The sequence below is a fragment of the Pyrus communis genome, chromosome 9 (assembly GCF_041283825.1).
Source record: "Pyrus communis isolate YQ-2024b chromosome 9, ASM4128382v1, whole genome shotgun sequence".
Lineage (NCBI taxonomy): Eukaryota > Viridiplantae > Streptophyta > Magnoliopsida > Rosales > Rosaceae > Pyrus > Pyrus communis.
The window spans coordinates 26818899-26841914 of NC_142573.1; the positions used below are offsets into that span (position 1 = coordinate 26818899).

Sequence of the window (23016 nt, forward strand, 5' to 3'; positions counted from 1 at the left end):
ACGAAACCCCCTCTTGTTTGAGACATTACACAAACACCCCCTCACGTTTTAATTCTCTTTCATATAATCCTTTGAGTCAAAATTTGACTTATAAATCTACTAATTTACCCGTATTAATTACTTGAAACTAATAAAACAACTTTATAATTATATAAAATAAATTATACAACATTAAACACTTAAAAAACAAGAAGAAGACCATGTGGACAAAACAAATTAAGAGAAAAAAAAATTAATTATTACTTTGAAAATAATATTTTATTAAAAAAGAGGTTGTTCATCTTCTTCATTCCCTCTCACTTGATCGAGCAACCACCTTCATCTTCATGTCCTCATTCTTCCTCCATCACCATCACCAATTCAAACTTTCAACAAACCAAAAAACGATCATTGTCTAATAAAATAATAATTTGGTAATCAGGATCAAATCCCTACTATTTGATTCCGCACTAAATTAGGAAGAACAAATCATAGAAACAGCGGAGACGAATTTGTGGAAGCGAGTGAAGTAGAGGGACTGGATGACTTTGGAGGGGGATTGGAAATGGGAGGGGAGATTTTGGGGATTGAGAGGGGTTGGGGGTAACTTGTCCACATGGTGTTTTTTTTAAGTAATTACACTTTGTTTGGATGAAGAAATTTAAGATTACTAAGAAATTTTAAAATGACGGAAATTGAAATAACGAGATTTTATTTTCTAGAATTTTTTAATTTTCTTATTTGGTTAACTTAAAAGAACAATAAAATTAAATATGGAATTTATTATTTTTAGACTCTCAATCATAGAAATTGGAAAATGACATTTATTTACATGAAATTTAAACTTGGGAATTTGAGGTCCCAAATTCCAAGTTTTTTTTTTTCACCGAAAATTCTAAATTTCTATGCGTATGAATCCAAACAAGGGAATTGGTGCATGCCAATTTATAAATTCTGACTTTTATTCAAATTTAAAGTTTATTTTCTTCATCCAAACATAGTGTTAATGTTTATAACTTTTTTATATAATTATAAAATATTTTTTTTATCAGTTATAATTAATAAGAGTAAATTAGTAAATTTATAAACAAAATGCTGACTGAGGGGTTGTATGAAGGAAAATTAAAATCTGAAGAGATGTTAGTATAATGTTTTAAATGTGAGAAATTTTGTGAAAACTTGATAAACATCAGGAAATAAGTGTAACTAATCCTTCCAATTCGTAACTGGTACCATGAAATTACGAAATTGCCCATGCTGTCTACGCGGTGATCTGATTCTACAAAATCTCATCTATTCCTTCCATTGTCAGGACTCCAATACTGCTTCATCTCACAGAAGTCCGCCTAAGAGCAAAGAAGATCATGTTCAAACTCAATTCCCTCAACTCGCTGCCAGCTCTGAGGCACCTCCACGCCTCCCAATCTTGCGGCGTCAGAGTGCTCACCACCTGTTCGTCATTAATCCTCAAACAGCGGAACCCACAATCTGCATGCCGTTCGAAACTTCTAGAGCATCCGTGATTTCAGGTAATTTACTCTTTTGTGTGTATTGGGTTGGTGGGTTATCGTTAAAATCTGAAATGACATGCAGATTTGATTTGGATTTTGCGTGTTTGTGGTTTTTGAAATTATGATTTGTTTTAGGGATTGGAATTTGGGATTTTAGGGATTTTATGTGAGGTCAGTGGTGAAATTTGGATTCCAGTGAAGTCGGTCGTGAAATCCCTGGAATGCCAAAACCGAAAAGAGGTGTTCATCAACTTGTGACATTGGCTAATTTTTCCCCTCAACTTTAATTTTAGCTAATTTCTCTCCTCAACTCTCATAATTAGTCAATTTCTCCCCTTAACTCTCAAAATTAGTCAATTTGCACCTTACTGTTAATTTTTTTTATTTTTAATTTTCCATCTATTCTTTTCTTAATTTTCAATCTTTCTAATAACTTCCAACAAAGTACTAAAATTAACATAAACTCACCTGCATAATATAGGGTAAAATGTACAAAAACATAATACAATTAGTATGTGATATGGGTTGATTATAAGAAAAAGTTATGAATTGGGTTTAAAGCATGTAGAAGAAGAAATAATAACAAAAAGAAATAATAATCCTAAACTCATAGATCAGACCTATTTCAATAAAATGAATTATTCGGAGTCGAAAATTATGAATAAACTAGCCATTTTTTCATTAAAGTTCGATTCTCCGTAATTTACTTGAACTTAGCTTTCATTTTTATAAAGAAAATTGTATTCACATACAAAAATTTACACATCAATCATTTTCGTTATCAATTTTGTATAGTCAAAAATCAAATAAAATTACTTCATATTGATTTATCATGACTAATAATACTATCTATGATAAATTGTAAAATTCTAAATTTTAATCTATTTGTAATAGGATAAAGATATAGGAACATGATTAACGTACATCTTATTTAGTTTCTTACACACACTTGTTTAATTATGATCAAATTAAAAAATTAACAGTAGGGTGTAAATTGATTAATTATAAGAGTTGAAGGGGGAAATTGACTAAATTAAAGTTGAGGGGGGAAATTGACTAATTATAAGAGTTGAGGAGCAAATTGGCTAAATTAAAGTTGAGGGGGGAAATTGACTAATTATGAGAGTTAAGAGGCAAATTGGCCAAAATTAAAGTTGAGGGGGAAATTGGCTAATAATAACAAGTTCAAGAAAGAAATTGATGAATACCTCCACCGAAAAACCTCGAGATCGTTCAAGTTCTGCTGCCGTTATGCAGGTAAAGCTTCAATTTCCATTTAAATTTTTCCCTGTTGAGGTCAACTCTCTGCTAAAAGCTTCTAACTCATCCTTTATTTCTTTTTTCATCTGGGCAAAATTTTTAATGGATTTATGTATTTTTTTTTTCCGTTGAATTCGAACTCGAATCTGAATTATGGATTCAGAAAAAACAAATTGATGAATTTTTTATTTGCGTGTATGTCGGTCCTGTCACCGAATGATTTGATAATCCGACCGTGAAGCTGATCGTTTCTGCATGTTTTTGGGGTTGCAGACCTGGACTGTCGAATGGAGAGGATGAAAAACAACTGCAGGAAAGCAGCAATGGAAACCCGGCAGCAGCATATTCAAGTCGATCTGGGTAATTTCATGGTCTCTAAGTTATTTTTCTTTACTTATTCAATATATCTCTATTTTTTGGTAATATTTTTGTGTACTTCTGGGCTTTTTGAAATGATTGCTTATGAGAGATTAATTGAAAATTTACTTTTGGAAATTGGGATTTTATTTGGATTAATCCCATCAGTGAAATGGCAGTCTTTAAGTGAAATAGTGAATTTTTCACGCTATGCTGATGGGTTTTTGTTCAGTGGGGGAAATTCTGATTTTTTTTATTTATTATTTATTATTTTTATGGTATTTAGGGAGGAATTAGTGAAGGAATGAATAACGAAAGGGACCGAGTTGGTTTAAGCTATTGCGAATAGTCTTTTCAACTCACATTCAACTGAAGACATAAACGGTCCCATTGTGCAGTTGTTTGCTTCCTGAAACTAAACTGCCAGGATAGAAGCATGTACGTCATTCCTCTTAGTTTACGATTCTCAAACAATGTTTTTTGATAGGTTAGATCATGTTTATGAGCATTTGATAGTGAATACATGTATAGTGCTTCACAATTGAAAACAAGTGGAATGGTAGTTTCAGGTAACTGTCGAGATTTTTGTTGATCCCCTTTTGTTGTGCTGCCAATTTACGGTTCCTATCATGTAAATTGGTTGACTAAAATGTTAGTGTATGCAAAAAGGCTGTTGATGATGCTGTTTTTTTTATTTTTTCTGTAACCGATTTAAGAGTTGCTATTGTATTCTTAGCATAAAGGTCTGACTGCCAATGACATATTCTTTTGTTTTCTACGGCCACCAGTGCTCCAACAAAATGGGAAACTTTTGCCAAAATAAAGGGTAAACCATTACTGACACTGTAGGAGTCGAACAGTACCTTTCTTCCGTTTTTTTTCTTTCTTCTCCCCCCCTTTAAGGCTCTGTTTTGGTTTCTCATATGTGGACATTTGGGCGTTGAGAAATGTAGTTGGATTTAAGATTGTGAGCAATTGGAATATTCTCTAGGAAAATGACACAATTTGGGATTGGACCTGTCAAGTTGTTATAAGAAAAGTCATAGGTGGATACACTCACCATTTTTATAACTGTTGTAGGGATTTCCCCTGAGAGATGGTTGTGTGAGACATTGAGAACCTATAAAATTGTGAGCTGTTCCAAGTCTGAAGGTATCACTCTGGAGAGAGAATTGCTGCTAAGGTCCAAGTTGTAACCCAGGAGTAAGTTACCAATGTGTGCCGGTATTTCTCCAGTCAAGTGGTTCTGGCTCAAGTTTAGAAGCTACTGTTCTGTCATTTGTCCGAGCTCAGGTGGGATTGGACCCGAAATTTTATTCAACCCATACACATATATATAATGCTTATGCATTTTCCCACTGTGGTGAGAGTGTACCAACAAACCGGTTGTCATTAAAAGCAATGAATTCAAGACTGGGATGAACAGCAAATGCATTTATAATGTTCCCAGTAAATTGGTTCCCATCAAACTGGACTCTAGACAATGCCGAACAATTCCTCAAGCACTTTGGCAAATACCCTGTTAGATTCTTATTGTTCACATTGAAACTTGCAAATCGAATCTGCTGCACAACTCCGGTGATGGTTACAAAACCAAGCTCAAAAGCGATTGAAGAGTTTAAGGAATTCTCACCAAGATCCAGGTAATGAAGCTTCCTGAGTTCGCCTATTTCGATGGAATTTTCCCTTAAAAGGGAATTTTGAGCGAGGTCAATATGTTGCACCAAATCTTAAGGGATTTAGCCACAAATGTGTATTTGTCCTTGGTAGACTTTAAAAGGTCTCATCTTTATGTTCTTGGTTCAAGTCTGTCTCCGTATTGTTTTGTTTGTTGTCTTCTGAGAGGATGGTTGTGTGATGTTTTGCAGAATTCATAGATATAGATTTGGCATGGGCTCCATGCATGTAACTGTGTAAGACAACTCTCTTCGTTTCATTTAAAATGGTCTACGATGAGGTTTGATTATTGATGTTGATTGTTATCGTAGAGCCGAAGAAATCTCTCTGTTTTTGGCATGGCTGCTGATGGTATTTTCCTCCACATAGTCTTTCTCTGAATTATTGCTCTTTGATTTATTTTGAGGATCCAACCAATTGCTCAAATTGTTGAAATTTTGTTATTTAGTGACTTTTTGTGTAGCATTTTTGGTTTGGTTCTTATTTAAAATGAATAAAATTGAATATTTATAACCAAAATAATTGATTTTTCTAATTGCCCAAATTAGTCAAATTTGGTAATTCAATGAGCTTTTAAGTGCATTTTTGGGTCGGTTCTTATTTGAAATGAATCTATTTGCATCGAATTGAATATTCAGTGAGCTTTTATGCATATTTCTGGTTTAGTCCATTATTTTAACACAAACAATATTTAGAATTCATTTGACATTCTTGCGGCAATGCACAGGCTAAAGCCACAGTAACTACTAGTCCTCTTTAAATTCTAGTTAGAAGCTCAATGTATATGAGATGCTCTTAAGAAGATGGTTGGAAATGATATTTTTTGCGTATCAGAGAAGCAAAATACAAGAAAGAAAAAAAGAAAAAAAAGAGGCAAAACATGGGAAGAAATAAAATGAGTATTTCATTAAGTTTAGTAGAGAGTAGGGCTGGGCACGGGCCGGGCCGGGCCCAATTTTGAAGGGACCGGACCGGACCTAAGTTCAAAGGGAACGGGGCGGGCCGGGCCGGGGATTACATTTTTTAATATAAGAACCGGACATTACCTGGCCCGGTTGAAACGGGCCGGTTCGGGCAGGGTCCACGGGTTCCTTTTTTTTTTTTTGGTTGTTTGAAAGAAAAAAAAAATTGTACAGAACTACAGATTCACCAGCACCAGGTGGTAAAGTCAGGTGGTAAAGTCAGATCACGATCACGATCAGTAAGATATCCAACTTTAAGATATGGTAAAGGAAGCTGTGAAGATTAGAAATTATCATGTCAGCAAACCAAAAATATAATCTCTCAACCAACGAGATTAAGCAGACATCAAGGTATGACCACTGAAAGAATTAGGAAAATTAAGTCTCTCTCACTGAAGGGATATCCTTCTCCATATAAATATCAAATCAAATTGGTTGAGAAAGAAAACTATGGGAACCTTACATTGTAATTTGGTTTCAAAGCATGAGCAGCTGCAATGTAGATAGCCGATTGACCATACAACTCATTAGGTGAAACTTCTTTGGGGTGTCCAGATCCCCCAGTTCTTAGTGTGTCCTCAGCCAATCCGTACTGCAAGTAAGAAAAAGACCAAGGTTTGGTAATTCAAGTTACGGGGGATTATTAGATAAGAGAACCAGTGGTTTCTTGTTATCCACTATAGAGGAAACTGAGAGTCCATTTAAATTATGAATGGAGTATCACATTATCCTAAAATTATTAAGATAAGTAACAAACTAACCAATACGGTTCCAAGATTGTAAATTGCTCAATGGAAATCAAACTGCAACTGAATAGCTGCGCGGAACTGCACCAGAAGAAAATGACATGAGTCATGACAGTATAAATGAGAAACAAACACTTCAAAGATGAAAATAATATTCTGGTTTCCCATCCACATTTATCCAATCATTCTGATATCTCCAATCATTCTGGTACCTTACTTATTGCAGATCTTACAATTGTTTGCTTTTCCCGTGCAGGAACAATTGCGCTGAGTTACTAAATTGCATAATTGATTAAAAAAAAAAAATCAATTTGGAGTTCATGACATGGAACATAATTATATGCCAAGAGAGAAGAAAAATAACCATCCAAATAACCAATTGTGTGCAGGCCAGTAACATGCAGCAACATGCATGCACTCACCATTCATGACATTTTACCAAAATGCTTTCTGATTGATAGCAAATAATCTACACATTAAGTCTAATGCCCCGAGAATTCCACCCTTAAACAAAAAGTACAAGGTAAAATTGGACAGGCAGGCAGCAGCCGCAGCACAATTAAACAGAGTGAACAAATATGACAATGAAAATAATTTGAAACCTCTGTTGTATCAGTATGCTTCTCAGATCCTAATTTGAAACCTTTAACAAATATGGCAATGAAAATAAATTAAAAATTTTAAAAATGAACAGAAATAGAATGGATGTCTCCGGATTGCAAATCAATATGCTTGGAAATACTTCAGATTCTTCAGAATATATGTGAAATACAAGGACTTCTACTCAACATTTGGATGTGAAAACAAGCTAAAAAATAAAAAAAATCCACCAAATTAGCAAGAACAAACATGAACATCCCAATATATTGAGCACAGAACAGATTACATACATCAGATCAGAGGTTAAAGAACCTATTAAAAAAAAAAAAAAAAAAAAAAAAGAGGTTAAAGAATTCACCTGATCGCGACGGCGGTGATGTCGTCGGGAAAGAGTGAACAAGAATCGGAAGATGGGTTGTGTGGGTGCCTGGGTCTAGGATGAGATGTCGAGGAGAACAATCAAGAAGAAGATCGAGATCGAGGTCGAGAGAGAGTAAAGACGGAGAGGTCGAGGTCGAGGTGAGGTCGGACTTCAGAGACGGAGAGGTCGAGGAGAACAATCAAGAAGAAAGACTCTCACATCAAAGACGGACTTCAGAGTTCAAAGTTCAGAGACGGAGAGGTCGAGGTCAGAGACAGAGAGGTCAAGGTCGATCGAGAGACTGCAAAGACTCTCACATCTCACTGAATCAATTAGGGTAAAACCAACGGTCATGATTGGAAGGTATGTTTATTTTCAATCTGGGCCGTCCATTTCAATTACAAACGGGCCGGTTCGGGGCCCCGTTTTTCTATAAATCTGGAACCGGCCCGACCCTAGAATGCCATTACCTAGGCCCGCCCCGCCCCGTTTCCCCTATTTAAAAACAGGACCCGCCCCGTACCCGCCCCGACCCGCGGGCCCAGGACCCGTTTGCCCAACCCTAGTAGAGAGTGTGAAGAAAATATGGAAATTGAGGTGCATCCCAAAAACCAATTCAGAAATCACACAAGCATTATTTCCCAAACACCAAAACCGAAAATGTAGCGAACAAAGCTCCAAATACAAAACACACCCTTATGACGAAACACACAAGTCAATACAAGCATACATGACTTCCCAAATTGCACACAAGTTTCTGGGATAGCTTTCCATTGAGGCCGCAGCTTGCGGGCTAATATCAAACAAGATGCGATCGGCCACGGAAGCAAGGCTGGGCACAGACCATTGAGGGGGCGAATAGAGAATAGTTTGAGCAAGTAAACAAGAAATATTGGAAATAAGTATACTGAAAGTAGCAACCACAATAACGCCAAAGCCAAGATAGCGTGCATCCTCAATAACCCCAAAGCCAAAAGGGTCCAAGCAATCATACATAAACATAATATGGCCAACAGAAATCACACAAGGCGGAAGCTTGAAAGCTTAAATCCGATAAGCGGTCGCTGATGATTAGAGTGGTGCTCATCTTGTTCTTGGAATATGACAAATAGTGGTCTCCATCTAAAAATATGAGCACACCAATGTGATTTGTGGGGAATGCGTAGTGTGGTCCAACAGATCAGAGTGCCTTCCAGTCTGCTTTCCAAGCTGAAATTTCTTCCTTTAAAAGGAAGAGGAAAATAACACACAAACACGCTATCGCACACAATTGGAAAACCTTAACACACCGCGAAAATTGAGGATTCCTTTTTGGCAGAGAGTCATGCAAATGTAACATCTACATTTGAATCCACAATCATCCGCTGCTCCTGTAGAAATATGTATTTCATTGACGATTACATATAAACACAAACTGTTCAATATGAAATCTGACTGAACAACTATGAATAAGATGAATAAATCAGACTATTAAATTTGACGGTTCAAGGTTCAGAAAAAGCTGAAAATTGGAGAGTGAAATTAACAGATGCTTAATTAGTGAATGAAGAACTTACGGTTTGATCACGATCATTCTCCTCATCATCAGTTTCTTTTGCTATTTCTAGTCTTGGATCACTTTGGAGTAACCCATCAGGAGAAATCGTTAACTTGGTCAGGTGGCAGTCCTTGACAATAAAAGTTTCTAAATGTGGGACCTTGAAAATGCAATTTCCCGTGCAAAAGCCTTGCAGACTTGGTAGATCAGAAAGTTCAAGATGTTGCAAGCAACTGAAAGTAATCTCATTTTCTGGATCATCTCCGTTGCTCGCTACTATTTCTACCATTCTTTGGCAGGACTCAACTTCCAACTTCTTGAGTTGCTGCAAATTCTTAGCGACAGAATAAGGTATTAAGTATCGCAGTCCGTGACAACTCCATATATTCAAAATGGTTAGATTCTGAAAGGATATCAAAGTTGAAGCTAGATTCTCTAATCTGCCACATTTGTGCACGCATAGAACTTCCAAGTTTGGAAAAACAGGGTCCCCTGGTTGGAAGTTTTCCTTTCCTAGATGTACCAACTCTGGCATATCGATGAGCCACAAAAGCTTTACATATGGGAGGGTCTCAACTTCATGTATTTCCCCTCTACTACTTCCTTGGTGGTCGTGGACAATTAATTCTTTCCAAGGAGCAGAGAGCACACGAAGTTCTCCATTGATTTGGGATGTGACGTAGCAAACTCAATTGATTTGAGTTTCCTCAACCACTCCCCCAGGAGTGGACCATACAGTTCATACCAAATCTCCGTGTTCGCGTCCAACGTCAAGTATTCCAAGTCGAGAAATGACTTGCCCTGAAATATTACCAACGGTAACGGCATGCTTTAAAATATTTTGAAAAACTGGACACCACATAATAATTTTAATATTAAAAAGTTAATAAATGTATTTAGTTGATGGTGTATGTTTAACACTTTAACTAGTACGTAAAATCACATAAAATTTTGAATATCAAAAGAATTGTGTACAAGTATGGTTACCTTCTCAATTAAAAAGAAAGGCTGTTTCATTGGTGTCGAGTGGCCCAACTCAAGTTTGTCTTGATATGTTGAAAATTCGGCAGCAAAAATTTCCACACCACCACATTTCTTGAAATTTAATACGTTGAGTGCTGGCCAATTAGAAACATGTAATGCTGGATAAAAACTCCGAAGTTGGGGTAGATTATTAAACATCATATAGGTTACTTGAGGGAACCTAAACTCCTTGTACATCGCTTGTGGTCCTTCGTCATTCGCGACAATTTCCTCCATTAAACCACAATTCTCAACTTTCAACTTGCGTACCTGCTTAAGCTCTTTGGCCATTGAAGAGGGAAAGACATTTTTCAAACTGTCACACAAGTCTATCTCAACTGAATGTAGATTTGGGCACTCAAAACCATTCAATTGAGTGGTAGATGATGTGTCATATACTGCTTGTAGTGCCTGACATTTGGATATCTCGAGAAGTTTTAGTTGCCTGAGAGATTTAGCCATGGAACTCGAAAACAAGAATCTTAAACTATCACATTGATGCACAATCAGGGTTGTTAAGTTGGGCATCGTAGCCTGCATAGTACAGAACAAAATTTATGTTATTTTAGGAAATTACAGTTTACATTGCTGTTAGCCATACATGCTCAAAATATTTAGATAGAAATTAAAGGTCATATATTAAAAAAGTAAGCAACTAGGCTACTAGACAGCTGTATGTCTTTGTCATTTCATTAACTAGCAAAGAACAAGAAGAAATATAGGGCCAAAATTATGTCAATTTAATCAAAATTTAAATTATTTTAATTGATACCAAAACATATTGTTGTGAAAGCAAGTTCAAATTTTATGCACACAAAATAAGTGTGACCTTTTTATAGCACGTCTCATTACTTAACACCCATCCACAAACTCAAGTAAGAAAAAGAAGCCGCTCATCCTCCTCCTCTCTCTCTCTCTCTTCCCCAAACACAACAGCAGCAATATCAATTGCATCTCCTTCACACTTTAAATCCATAAATCAAACCCAAAAGCCTCGCCCTTCAATTTAATTGCTCCTTCAAACAATAGGGGACGACCAATTTTGGAATTTTTTTTACTATCATAACCTAATAACATAATATATCATTTAAATGGTTTTTGCTTATTGGAAAAAAAATAAATCTTAAGCATTTATATCTTTTTTCTTATTGAAATAAAAAAAAAAAGAATTATATGTCGAAATTCGAAGAAGAAAGCTATTTGGAGAAAGAATCATGCAACCATTTTGCTAGAAAAAATAACTAAGAAAGTACCTCCCCATTATTGAACAGTCTCGATGGTCCACCAACTTCATCCACCGTAACGATTTCGTCGGCTTCTGTAGCAATCGTTAATTGCTTGCCTTTGGAAGAGAAACCAATAAGCTTTGGTAGATTCCGGAGTCTCAAAGATTTTAACTTTGGGAAAGGCTCGCCTATGAGTTGCCCATAACATACACTTTCCAAACTCACAAGGTCTTCAAGAGCTAGAGATTCCAGGTTGGAGAAGGCATTATGAGAATAACTCCAGCTGACGGAGTTAATGACATATTTAACTTTGTTGTTGTTTTGGACATGGAAATGCTTCAGTTGATTAACAGCTTCACTGTCCAATAGATAGGAAATAATATTCACAATCTCCATCCCATCCAAGTACAATTGCACACATTTCTTTACCAACAACTGCATACCTCGGTCGAACTGATTTCTCCTTGTAATCTTGAGTTTTAGCATGTTCGAGGAGGTTGGATGGATGTCAGGATATGCCCAACAATCACCGATAAGTATGCTGTATCTTTCTAACTTGTCGGAGAACAAGTTGGCTGGAAGAAGGTTAGCATCTGGAACATGTATCTCTAATGCGGTTAGTTCAACCAAGTGCTTCAGCCCTGAAACAGTAGCATTACTTCCTCCACTAGTGGAACCATCACCCTCCCATTGCTTGAAGCTTTTTATTCCCATCCTCAACTCTTCTAGTCTTGTCAAGCTTGATATAACATCAGGTGAGATCAGAACAAGTTCAGAGCAACATGTCAAATCCAATAATTGTAGCTTAGTCAATTGCCCTATTTCTTTGGGCAACTCTTTAACCTTGGAGTATATCAGGCTAAGAATTTTCAAGTTTGTTAGCCGTCCAACAAGAGTTATGTCTTCCAACTCACATTGATCTAAACACAATGTCTGGAGATGCTTTAGGGATTGAAGAGATGGAGGTAATGACTGAATACTGAATGCAGTTACATCCAACCCTTTGAGTTCTTTCATCCCTTCAAAAAATTTGCTTGGGATTTCCTGGGAGTTGCCAATATCATCATTCACAAAGACCAACAATTTTAATTCTGGGCATTCCCAAGGTACTTCAGGAAGCCTGGGGATCTTGCAAACCCTCAAGGAGATGGCAGTGTAACTTTTAAATAAATCCTCAGTTGGCCATTCTTTCACCTCATCTCCATATGCTCTTGAAAAGGCCCTTTGATCATCAGATGCAATCCGGACAGCAACATCTCGTACAAGCTCATGCATTGTAACAGAGTCATCCTCATAACTGTCCAGCAATAGGCAATAATTTTTTAGTTTTTTAACCATTCTATTCAATGAATTCCGTGCATCTTCCATTGTCTCAACATTTTTTATCAAACCCAAACCCATACTATACTTTAGCAAGTCACTGAGATAATTGCTGCAACTCCCGCAAAGCAAGAACAACTGCTTAAGCTCTTGATCCTCCAATTGTTCGTAACTCCACTTTAGAGTCAAGAATGCTTTTTCATTCATTTCTTTCCTGTCAAATCTTTTGAAACTTCTCAACGCATCTTTCCATTCCTCCAAACTACTTTCCCTTAAAGCACTTGCAACTGCAACAACCAAAACCGGCAAACCTCCACATTTCTTTGCTAGCTGGGTTGCTTCTTTTAGTATACGGTTGTCTTTAACGACATTACCCGCCATCTTCTCAAACAAACTCCAACTTTCGTTTTCTTTTAAAAATCCAATTTCAAAATTTTTTTGTGTACGCATATCATGGAATAAAACTTGTCTATCTCTAGATGTCAACAATAACTTATAGTTCGGCACACCGACGAGTCCCACGGCCACAAAGTCAATTCTTTCCAAAACATCGTCTAAAATGACAAGAGGCTTCCCCTCTTTTATCCTGGCCCGTAGGAGATTCGCCCTTGTTCCCATATCCACAGATTCATCAACATCCATCCTCAACTTTTTGGTAATTGCTTTTTGAATTGTTTCATTGTCTTTTTTTTCTTTTACGTTTAGAATTATAACCACATCATCAAATAACTTCTCTTCCATAGCTTCTCTGTAAACCTCTTTGGCAAGTGTTGTCTTCCCAACGCCCCCTAATCCGTACACACCAATCTTGTTGATATCAGGTTTTTTCAATTGCGTAATGATATCCTTCACCATTGAAGTCCTTGATTCAAAGGCAATGTACTCGTCGGAGGCTATGGCAGATATGTCTTCCACAGCAGCATTGTAAGAGATACTGGCAAACTCTTTTTTATTTTCATGTTCTTCAATCTTTCTGACCAATTTAGTTGATTTTCTGCTGAGCTGATGATAGGATATCAGGTTAGGACATACATAGAGACACTTTGTCTTTGCACAGCCTTCATCATCCAATAATGCTTCTGCCTCTCGAGAGATCACATCCGCTTCTGTCTGCCAGTTCCGGACATCAGCTTCCACTTTTTGATTAACTTTTCCTTCGACTTCTTCAACCGCATCGTTCATCCTTTGTTTGACAGCATCAAAATTCTTCAATGTACTCCTTAGATCTTTAAGGTTGCTTTTGTAGAAAATGACATAACTCACTTGGTGTCCAAGTGGTCTAATTGTTTAGTTAATTATTGTAGGAATAATTGCGGCGATTATCTTTATCGCCATGGCACCTTCAGCTTACCAATTCGTCTGCTTCTTCTATCTGTTGAATATATATGAATCCAAACAAAAATTTAAGGATACGAGAAAGGAATCATTTTTTTTCTTTCAAAGCAGATGAAATTAAAAAAATGAAACAAATGAAACAAAAATAAAAGCAAAAAGAAGGTTACACCACACTTGCAAGAAGTCGAGATGATGGACAAGTTTTCATATACAATTATTATACTAAAATAAACTTGCTTGGTACGGAACTTAAGCAACTGTTTTCAAATCTTAAAAACAAAGAAAACATATATAATTTGCTTTGAATTTCACTGAGACATTTTAACAAACAACATATCTGCACGCTTAAAGCCGGTGCATGAGCACTCTGCTAAGGCTCGTTGAACACTGTACCACATAGCTACTGAGCTAGATGGTACGATGGAGTTGACCCCCGATTCTCGCGAGCTGACTGAGTCAACTCTGCTAAGGCTCGACAAGTTCCAGAGGCTCATGACGACCTCTAGTTTACGAAATAAATCTGAGGCCATCAACCGCGAAATCAGGATCAGAGATGGAAAGGTCGAGCAGAGCAAGGAGGCTGCCAAGCGTTTGAGTTTGTTCATCTTGAAGAGAATTCAATTTTTTTACTTAAAAGTATGATAATGGCAGCCATGATGATTGGTCCTAGACGAAGGAAGATGGAGGAAAAACAAGGTGAAAAAGTTGCGAGGAGGAAGAAAAGAGGAGTTATTGGCGTCTGAGTTTGTGTGTTTAAAAGAATTTTTGTAATACTTTTGGGAAGTGTTATTGGTACTCTAAAAATCTTATTCTACATTCCTCACAAGTATATTTTTCTTTCCCAATATAGAAAATTTGGGGTGTAGAATGAGATTTTTGGAGTACTAATAACAATTCCCTTTTGCATTTTTATGTTTAGATAATGTATATGTTAGTTGAATTTTATAATGATCTTTTTTTGAAAAAAAATATTGAAACGTGTATAGTATTCAGATACATATAGATAAGGGTAATGTTAGGGAGATCGAATTTGCAAATCGAATGATGTGTCACAAATAGAAAATTAGCACGTTAATCAACACTTGAGTTATATTCCAATTATCACATCCACATCATTTGGTTTACAATTTTTTTTTTTTTTTAATTTGGTCTCCCAAGCATTACGCTATAGATAATGTCAAAAGCCAATAATTTTGTGTTTGATAGTAATATCTTTGTAATGTATAAGAATAATGGCAGTGCTGGTGAGATGGTGCTTATGGCAAAAGTTGTGCTAGAAGCAATGGTGGTTAGGTTGGTTGTAGTAGTGATGGGGACACACCCATTGGATGGTGACAATAGTTGAGTGGGAAAAGGGTAATGGTAGACTGGTAGTAGGAATGATGGTGATGGTAGTCGAGGCAGAAGGTTGTTGTGGTAACAATGCTAGAAAGGAACAGTATCAACAACATTGATTGAGAGGTTGCGATGGTGATGATGACAAAGATGGTAGAGGTTGTGGTGGCAATGGTGGTAGTAGTGATAATGACATCAACTGTGAAATCTCGGCCCCGAATTTCACTATTTAAACTTACGTATTTTGTATTCTTAGTTTTGATGCCTTTATATTTGTGGCGTATAATTTTTTTTAATAAGTAAAAGGATGAAAACGCCCTTAATGAATTAAATGGATTTTTTGAGGACGTATTTAATTCCTATATGTTTTGTCACTTTATTTATATTTGGATAGTACTCGTTGATACGAACGCGTGGGCGCAAACGAAATGTAATTTGGAGTTATAACAAAAGAGTTATAAACGAACAAAGTTAAGGGCAAAATGGTCATTTGATCATAAATTTGGAAGGCTCCATATTTGTTGCACTAATTTTTGGTGTCATATGTGTGGCGATGATGGGAAGAAAATGAGAGAAAGGAGAGAAATGAGAGGGAAACAGGGCAATCAGGATGAGAAAAAATGAGGGAAAGGAAGGAAGAGAGAAGAATGGAACCTCGGCCCCCCTATCCGAACGGCGACTCGACCCAACTTCCGACATGCAATCCGATGCCTTCTCATATCATTTTCAGGTGAATTGTGACGGGGCAACACTTGAGAACGCATCATTGATCTCTTCGCTTCCATTTTCACCTAGAAATTGAAAGAATTGGGCCTCGGTTTCCTCTAGAACACGCCGACTAGCTCTGTGGGTGCACGACGGCGATCTGCTTTTCCTACATGAATCACCATAGAAAACCACCAACAATCAACTCCTCTTAGGCCTAGGAACAAACCCCAAACAAGTTTGGGGGCGGTGGAGCACCGAAGAAGATGAATCAAAGTGTACACATTTCAAGGGTTTCCGGCGGATCGAGGCGATTTCAGGTGTTTTCGGACCGAATTGGAATTTGGCCCAAGTATGAAAGTTCTTCCCCTTGATGAGTTCTACATTTCTGTAAAATTTGGTAACTTTTAGAGTTAGTCGGAAAATTGGGTTTCCGTTTGCTGGAAACCGCCACCTGCAGTGGCGAATGGCCCATGGACCGATGATTTTTTTAAGCTAAATTAGATGTCCTGATTTCATATTTGATATCCCCTTGATGTGATTTGATTGTTTGAACCCATTTTCATTATGGTACACCACTTGATCATTATATGAATCGATGATCCGACCGTTGGATTGTCACCAAACTTTAATGTGTTATAGTACGTAATATTTGAGGACTGTTGGAACTTACGGATCGGGCATATGATGTACGGATTTTCTGGAATTGAACTTCTAAATTTGTAAAACTAATTAGTGACGCCACCTAATTTTAGTGATTGGCAAAGATCCGACCGTTGGATCGTTCTGAAATTTTAGGATATTGTTCTAGAAGATTAATGAGACTCTTGGAAGTTACGGATCGATGATTCATGGGTGGATATTCCGGATCGAATTACGTAGGGTTGTAGACCCCACCGCTGATTGAGAGTTGACTTTTGGTCAACATGTCTTGAACCGTTTGAAATACTAAAATTATATTACTAGAGACTTAGTGAGGCTTTGTGGGCTTATCTCAGTGAGTGACTTTAATATATATGTGATATATTTATTACCCTGAAAACCTCTCATGCTAGTATACTTTGTGGATACAACATGGATTTTTAAATTATGTTTTATGTTAAATAATTATTTTTATAAAGTTTGCCATCGATCTACTTTATGAAATGTTATGTGACTTGCCTATTTGAAATGTTTGTTAAACATGAGGGCTAGTAGAGGACCATTACCTTAGTGTTAAGGGGTTAGGTGACACCGTGTCCATACCATGTAGCAGTGGTACATGGATGGTTTTGCTTGGTTAATCTGCGATACGGGACCATACTATTTATGGATCATGCTTAGTTAATATGCGATGGGCGATCCTTATGGCCATACATACTTAGGGGTGATCATGTTTGGTTAATCTGCGATGGGTGATTACTGCCTAACAGTTTTATAGGTGTGACTATGTTTGCTTAATCTGAGATGGAGGGTCACTACCTACTAGGTCATCTTCTCAAAGGTGGTCATGCTTGGTTAATCTATGATAGGGGACCGTACAATTGTGCTTGGTTAATCTGTGATGGACGATCCTTATGGTTATACGTACTTAGGGGTAATCATGCTTGATTAATCCGTAATGGGTGATCACTGTTTAACAGTTTCGTAGTTATGACTCTACTTCGTTAATCCATGATGGGGGTCACTACCTACTTGGTTATCTTCTCAAAGGTGGTCATGCTTGGTTAATCTGTGATAGGGAACCATACAATTATGCTTGGTTAATCCGTGATGGGCGATCCTTATGGCCATACATACTTAAGGGTGATCATGCTTGGTTAATTAGCAATGGGTGATCACTGCCTAATGGTTCCGTAGGTGTGACTCTGCTTGGTTAATCCATGATGGGGGTCACTACCTACTTTGTTACCTTCTCAGGGGTGGCTCCGCTCAGTTAATCTGCTATGGGGGGGCCACTTCCTATTTGGCTACTTATGTAGGCTTCGGTCGAACTGCGTCCCTCTAACCCTAGTTTTTAATGTATTTATGAACGATAACTTTTGAGAATCTTTGTGGTTTGAATTAGAAAAGCCGTTGGATGTTTGGGTGACTCATTCGTAGTTTTTAATGACTTGACTATGATTTCATAAGTATGAATTTATATTTGAGGTTTATAAACTATCATCGATGGTTTTTTTTTTTATTTTTTTTATTGATTATCACATAGGTTGTATTATTGTCACTCACACGAGTTTCGCAGCTTATCTGGGTTCTTGTTTACCTGGTGCACCATTCTCATGGTGTAGGCATTGATTGTACAGGTGGTAGGTCTGAAAAGATTACAAGAAGTTGCTTGGTATTTTGGTTTCGTTGAGTGGTCTAGAACTTGATAGTGTTGGATTTTGATGCATTATATGTGTTATTGATTGATGTGACTGTGGAATGGTGTTGGAAAACATATATGGGTGAATGGCATACCTATGTGTGTGGCAATATGACAATTGTTGTTTGGATTATGATTGATGTGTAGTGTGGTACTTTATGTTTTATGAAAAGTTCAGAGTTTGACAAAGGTGAACTACGAATGGCTTGATCCCTATTTGGGGTACATAGGCAGTTTAACGAGGAGGTTAGATGCAACCATAAAGTATACAAAATTTACTACGCAATCCGAATCTTGAGTAGTGCTTTGTCCATATCCTAGAGGCAGGGTATGTTAGATATAAGGGTACTTGGTGACGTCACGTGTCGATCCTGGAAGTATGTCGGGATCAGGGCGTGACAGCAACGATAGTGATTGAGCCTTCCTGGCCACTAGGCTTGTGATATCCCGTCTTGAATTTTAGTATTTTATTTCATTTTTAGAAGTATTTTGGAGATTTAATTGGAATTATTTTGTTAACTTCTCAGGTTTCAAGAAAGTGTTTTTGGTCATGTCGAATTTCCTCAACCCTTTCTATCAACTCTTTAGTTGTTTATGTAGGGTTTGAACCCACGAGCGCGTAGGGGCAAATAAGAAATTGCCTTATTTCATGGAAGAGCAAAAGTTAGAAAACGGTCTCTGTCGTCAGCGGAAGCAGAGTAGCGTTCTATGGCAGCAACGTGTTGTGAACTAGCATGGCTGCAATACTTGTTTCATGATTTGAGGATTAAAAATCAAGGGCCAGCTACCCTATTTTGTGATAACCAAGCAGCCCTCCATATTGCTGCCAACGAACTAGACACATTGAGATTGATTGTCATTTTGTTCGAGATTAGATTATGGAAGGAAATATCGTCACCAGATTCGTTCCATCCACATTAGGAAGGAGTTTTCGAGGTGCCATTCAAGGAGAAGGTCAAGCTCTTCCTCAAGGATGATTCCAAAAAAAAAAAGTAGTGCTTCAAGAGATTGAATCCAAATCTCTATCTTTTGTCTTTAACCCGCGAGCTTAGCCATCAACCTGCCTTTTCTCGGCGAAGCCGACTAGCGTCACCACCGCCAAAGTGAAGCATGCTATCCCAAAATAAAAACCTTATGAAGCACAGATATGGGAACGAGAGCTAGAATTTGGGACTTGGGAAAGGGGGTTCAACACTCCGTGGAAACTCAAACAATCCTAATTTTAAAATGGCAGAGATTCGCCCCGATCGTCAAACCACTGCAAGTCGCAAGGCGTGGACTAATAATTGTAGCATGTTCCAGTATCAATGAGTGGCCCTCTATCTTATGAACTTATTTCTACGATTGTTTTTCCAGATTCAAATGTTTGGTTGAAAAAATCGTAATTGACCGTGGTTCCATTTTTTTAACATGGCAATACAATCGTTGGATTGTCATAAATTTTAATTGAGGTTTCTGAACTTTAATAAATCGAAAAATTAATATTTAATTAAAAGCTGGTGTTAGGTTACATATTTATTTAGTTCTTAGATATGTACTTTAATTCATATTCTGTTTTTGTTTTAGTGTTTAATGTGTATAATATTCAATTAATGTCTCCCATTAAATATTTGAATTTGTTAATTTACACATTTTAATTTATTAATTTTGTTTAACTTCCTCCAATTATATCCTTATAAATGTACCTAAATGAGAAAATATTCAAAAAATAAAAATAATGACAAATAAGAAACATGTAAATATATAAGTGTACCGAAATATATTAAAAGGAATTGATGTATTTAAATGTTTATGACATACCTAAATGTCTATACTGAAATGTATTATATTAAATTAACGTACTTAAATATCAGTATCGAAATGACGATACTAAAATATATTAAATGAATTAATCTACCTTGATTCCCGCACTTCCCAGGTTGAGCTGCAGGGCCAGGCTCCAATAAGGGCATCCACCTCCTCCTACATTCAAATACCTAAAATAAAGATGATCATAGAAAATGTGAAATATTTGATAGGATCCATTTAGGAAACGTCGAATACCAAAAATATATTAAAATGAATTGATGTACCCAAATGTATGTATTGAAATATAAGATGTACTAAATGTCTATACCGAAATGTATTATATTAAATTAATATACCTAAATATCTGTACCGAAATGACTATACTAAAATATATTAAATGAATTAATCTACATAAATTGTAAGATCCCACATCGACCAACGGAGACGAGGTGATGTGCCTTATATGTACATATTCCCCTCCCTATAGTACAAGGCTTTTTGGGAACTCACTGGCTTCGGATTCCATCGGAACTCCGAAGTTAAGTGAGTTCGGGCGAGAGCAATCCTAGGATGGGTGTCCCCCAAAGACGTTCTCGTGCCGAAACCCAAAGACAAAATCGTGAAGGTGTGGCCCAAACCAGACAATATCGTGCTATGACGAAGCTGGTTTGGGATGTGGCATAATGGTATCAGAGCCACTCTGCCATTCGGTACGGATGTTCCGGTGAGAGCATCGGGTTCCCCTTAATTGGGGTGGATTGTAAGATCCCACATCGACCAACGGAGAGGGGGTGATGTGCCTTATATGTACATGCTCCCCTCCCTGTAGCACGAGGCCTTTTGGGAACTCACTAGCTTTGGATCCCATAAGAACTTCGAAGGTAAGCGAGTTTGGGTGAGAGCAATCCTAGGATGGGTGACCCCCCTGGGAAGTTCTCGTGCTGAAACCCAAAAACAAAACTATGAAGGCGTGGTCCAAAGCGGACAATATTGTGTTATAGACCAACCTGTCTAGGATGTGACATAAATGAAGAATAGAAAGTGTATTGAAATATAGTTAGGGATGACAATTTTAACCGCTAAACCCGATAACCGTGGATAACTGCCTGAATGGATTGGATTTGTATATGAAAATTCGGGTATGGTATGGATTTGGGGAAAAATCGTGAACTTTATTTGGTTATGGTTTTGGATATGGTTATAGGGATCCCCAATCCGTATCCGTCCCCGAATCCAACCTGAATATATATATATATATATATATATATATAATTTTATTCAATTTACCGAACCCTCCCTATACTATCTTTATTATGCACCAAACATCATGCATGGGGCATACCAACAACCTCATCAATTCAATACTCTTATTGTTATACTCAACCAAATTAATTCATCGAATCATTTTATATATCAATTATCAAATATTACAAGTTTATCAGATTCATCTCTCTTCAAGAGTCTCACTGTCAAGAAATTGGTGCATGTTATCATAAACAACTTCAAATATATTGTTAGTTTTTTGTAATTGGATGTTGCTAATTAATGACGGAATTAGTATCTACTAAAATTTATAATGCGTCAATTAGATAAATATATATATATATATATATATTTATTTGTTTTTTGACGAAGATGGATATAACCTATAACCGATTGAAATTCTGTTATCCGGTGGATATGGTTATGGATAATCTCCGATAGTTAATTTGCGGTTATGGATATGGTTAATTTTCGTGGTTATGGGGATGAATATAGTATTTTCGTCCCCAAACCGAACCGTTGCCATTCTTAAATATAGTTTACCTAAATAATGATAACAAAAAAAAAAATATATATATATATATATATCATAATACAATTAAATGAGGAAAAAGAAAAATAATATAATTATGAGGTTACTAAATGCATCAAGGGACTAAATTTGATTTTAATCTTACACAATGTTTTAGTTTAAAAGTTATATTTTTGAAGGATTAGAATGCAGTTTTGTATTTTAATTTGTTGTGTGTTGGTACTGTGTGTGACTTGCAGAAACTTACGTATGTAAACCTGAAGTTCGTAGACTTTAGATCAAAGATTTTAGGGTTTAGGACCCTGGGGGCGCCACTTTAACCAAATGGCTAACTATCTATCAGCGTTCCCCATTGCATCCTAGCATCTCGTAGCCAACATATACGATTCTGATTTGATTGTTGTTCCACTTGATCTCAAGTTGACTGGTAAAGCAATAATATGGGTTAAACAAAACGAACAAATTCACACAAACAACTAAAAACCTCATAAAGAGCAGAGGAATGAAACAAAAAACAAGGAAAAATCAAAAGACGCACCTTGTACCTTGTCTCTCCAGATTCCTTTGCCTATAGAACACTGGAGCACAAGTTGATTGTTTATAAAGCCAACTGCGTATATATGCCTTTTTTTCCCTTTCTAAGTAAAACCGAGTGATGGGAAATTGAAATTGTCAAAAAATGAAATCAAGAGGCACGGAAAAGAACGAAATTGACCGAACGTAATTTTTCTTTTTTCTTTTGGTTTTTGGATTCGACTTTTCACTTTTAAAAGTAAAGGAAAGTAGATTAAGCAAAAGAAGGTTGCTGTGATAAAGAAACCAAAACCAGACAAGAGAAGGGCAATGGGAAGAACAACTCTCTTAGCAGATAATGAGAAGGGCAATGGGAAGAACGACTCTCTTAGCAGAAGAAGATGAGATAAATAATGCATGAGAGAGATTACGTGGTACGACAAAGAAATGCAATTGAAAAAGACTAAAAGCGAGGACTTAGTGGTCCTTGGTAGGCAAGAAATAGCTGTATTAGTTGACGTCAATCTTAAATTATAACTTAATTTTCCTGGCAATTATTTAGCACTTTAGCGTGGGAATCTACACCAATTATTTAGCACATTTGATTCATCGACGAAATTGTACTGACTGTATTAGCTATGA

The 23016-nt window shown here is 36.8% G+C and overlaps 1 protein-coding gene, 1 long non-coding RNA gene and 2 pseudogenes across 4 annotated transcripts in view; 1 reads left to right on the forward strand and 3 right to left on the reverse strand.

The window, feature by feature from the left end:
• LOC148694505 (disease resistance protein At4g27190-like) overlaps nt 1-22754 on the reverse strand; it is an 81480-nt pseudogene extending 58726 nt beyond the window's left edge. Inside the window, exons 1-3 of the transcript XR_015966229.1 lie at nt 22400-22754; nt 22109-22285; nt 20176-20254 (exon numbers count right to left, since the gene is read on the reverse strand). The product of XR_015966229.1 is annotated as a disease resistance protein At4g27190-like (transcript). The remainder of the gene's footprint in view (nt 1-20175; nt 20255-22108; nt 22286-22399) is intronic.
• LOC148694506 (uncharacterized) lies at nt 1214-5073 on the forward strand. The gene is made up of 5 exons (XM_088700719.1): nt 1214-1508; nt 1648-1719; nt 2703-2747; nt 3024-3110; nt 4188-5073. Exons 1-5 carry the CDS (start codon nt 1214-1216, stop codon nt 4301-4303), a joined length of 615 nt encoding a protein of 204 aa, XP_088556845.1. The 3' UTR covers nt 4304-5073.
• On the reverse strand, nt 6165-6769 carry LOC148694507 (uncharacterized). Its single transcript, XR_015966434.1, has 3 exons — nt 6705-6769; nt 6508-6573; nt 6165-6338 (listed from the first exon to the last, which is right to left on the reverse strand). It is a non-coding gene; the product is annotated as an uncharacterized LOC148694507 (long non-coding RNA).
• On the reverse strand, nt 8202-13830 carry LOC148694508 (disease resistance protein At4g27190-like; annotated as a pseudogene). The gene is made up of 4 exons (XR_015966230.1): nt 11267-13830; nt 9978-10547; nt 9010-9791; nt 8202-8285 (listed from the first exon to the last, which is right to left on the reverse strand). The product of XR_015966230.1 is annotated as a disease resistance protein At4g27190-like (transcript).
• Nucleotides 22755-23016: the final 262 nt, after the last annotated feature.

What these genes read in the sequence shown, in the direction of transcription:
- LOC148694506 (XM_088700719.1), top strand. Translation starts at nt 1,214, where the DNA reads ATGAAATTACGAAATTGCCCATGCTGTCTACGCGGTGATCTGATTCTA. An exon ending in GTTCTGCTGCCGTTATGCAG is followed by an intron (nt 2,748 to 3,023) that starts GTAAAGCTTCAA and finishes TTGGGGTTGCAG; the next exon opens with ACCTGGACTGTCGAATGGAG. An exon ending in GCATATTCAAGTCGATCTGG is followed by an intron (nt 3,111 to 4,187) that starts GTAATTTCATGG and finishes TAACTGTTGTAG; the next exon opens with GGATTTCCCCTGAGAGATGG.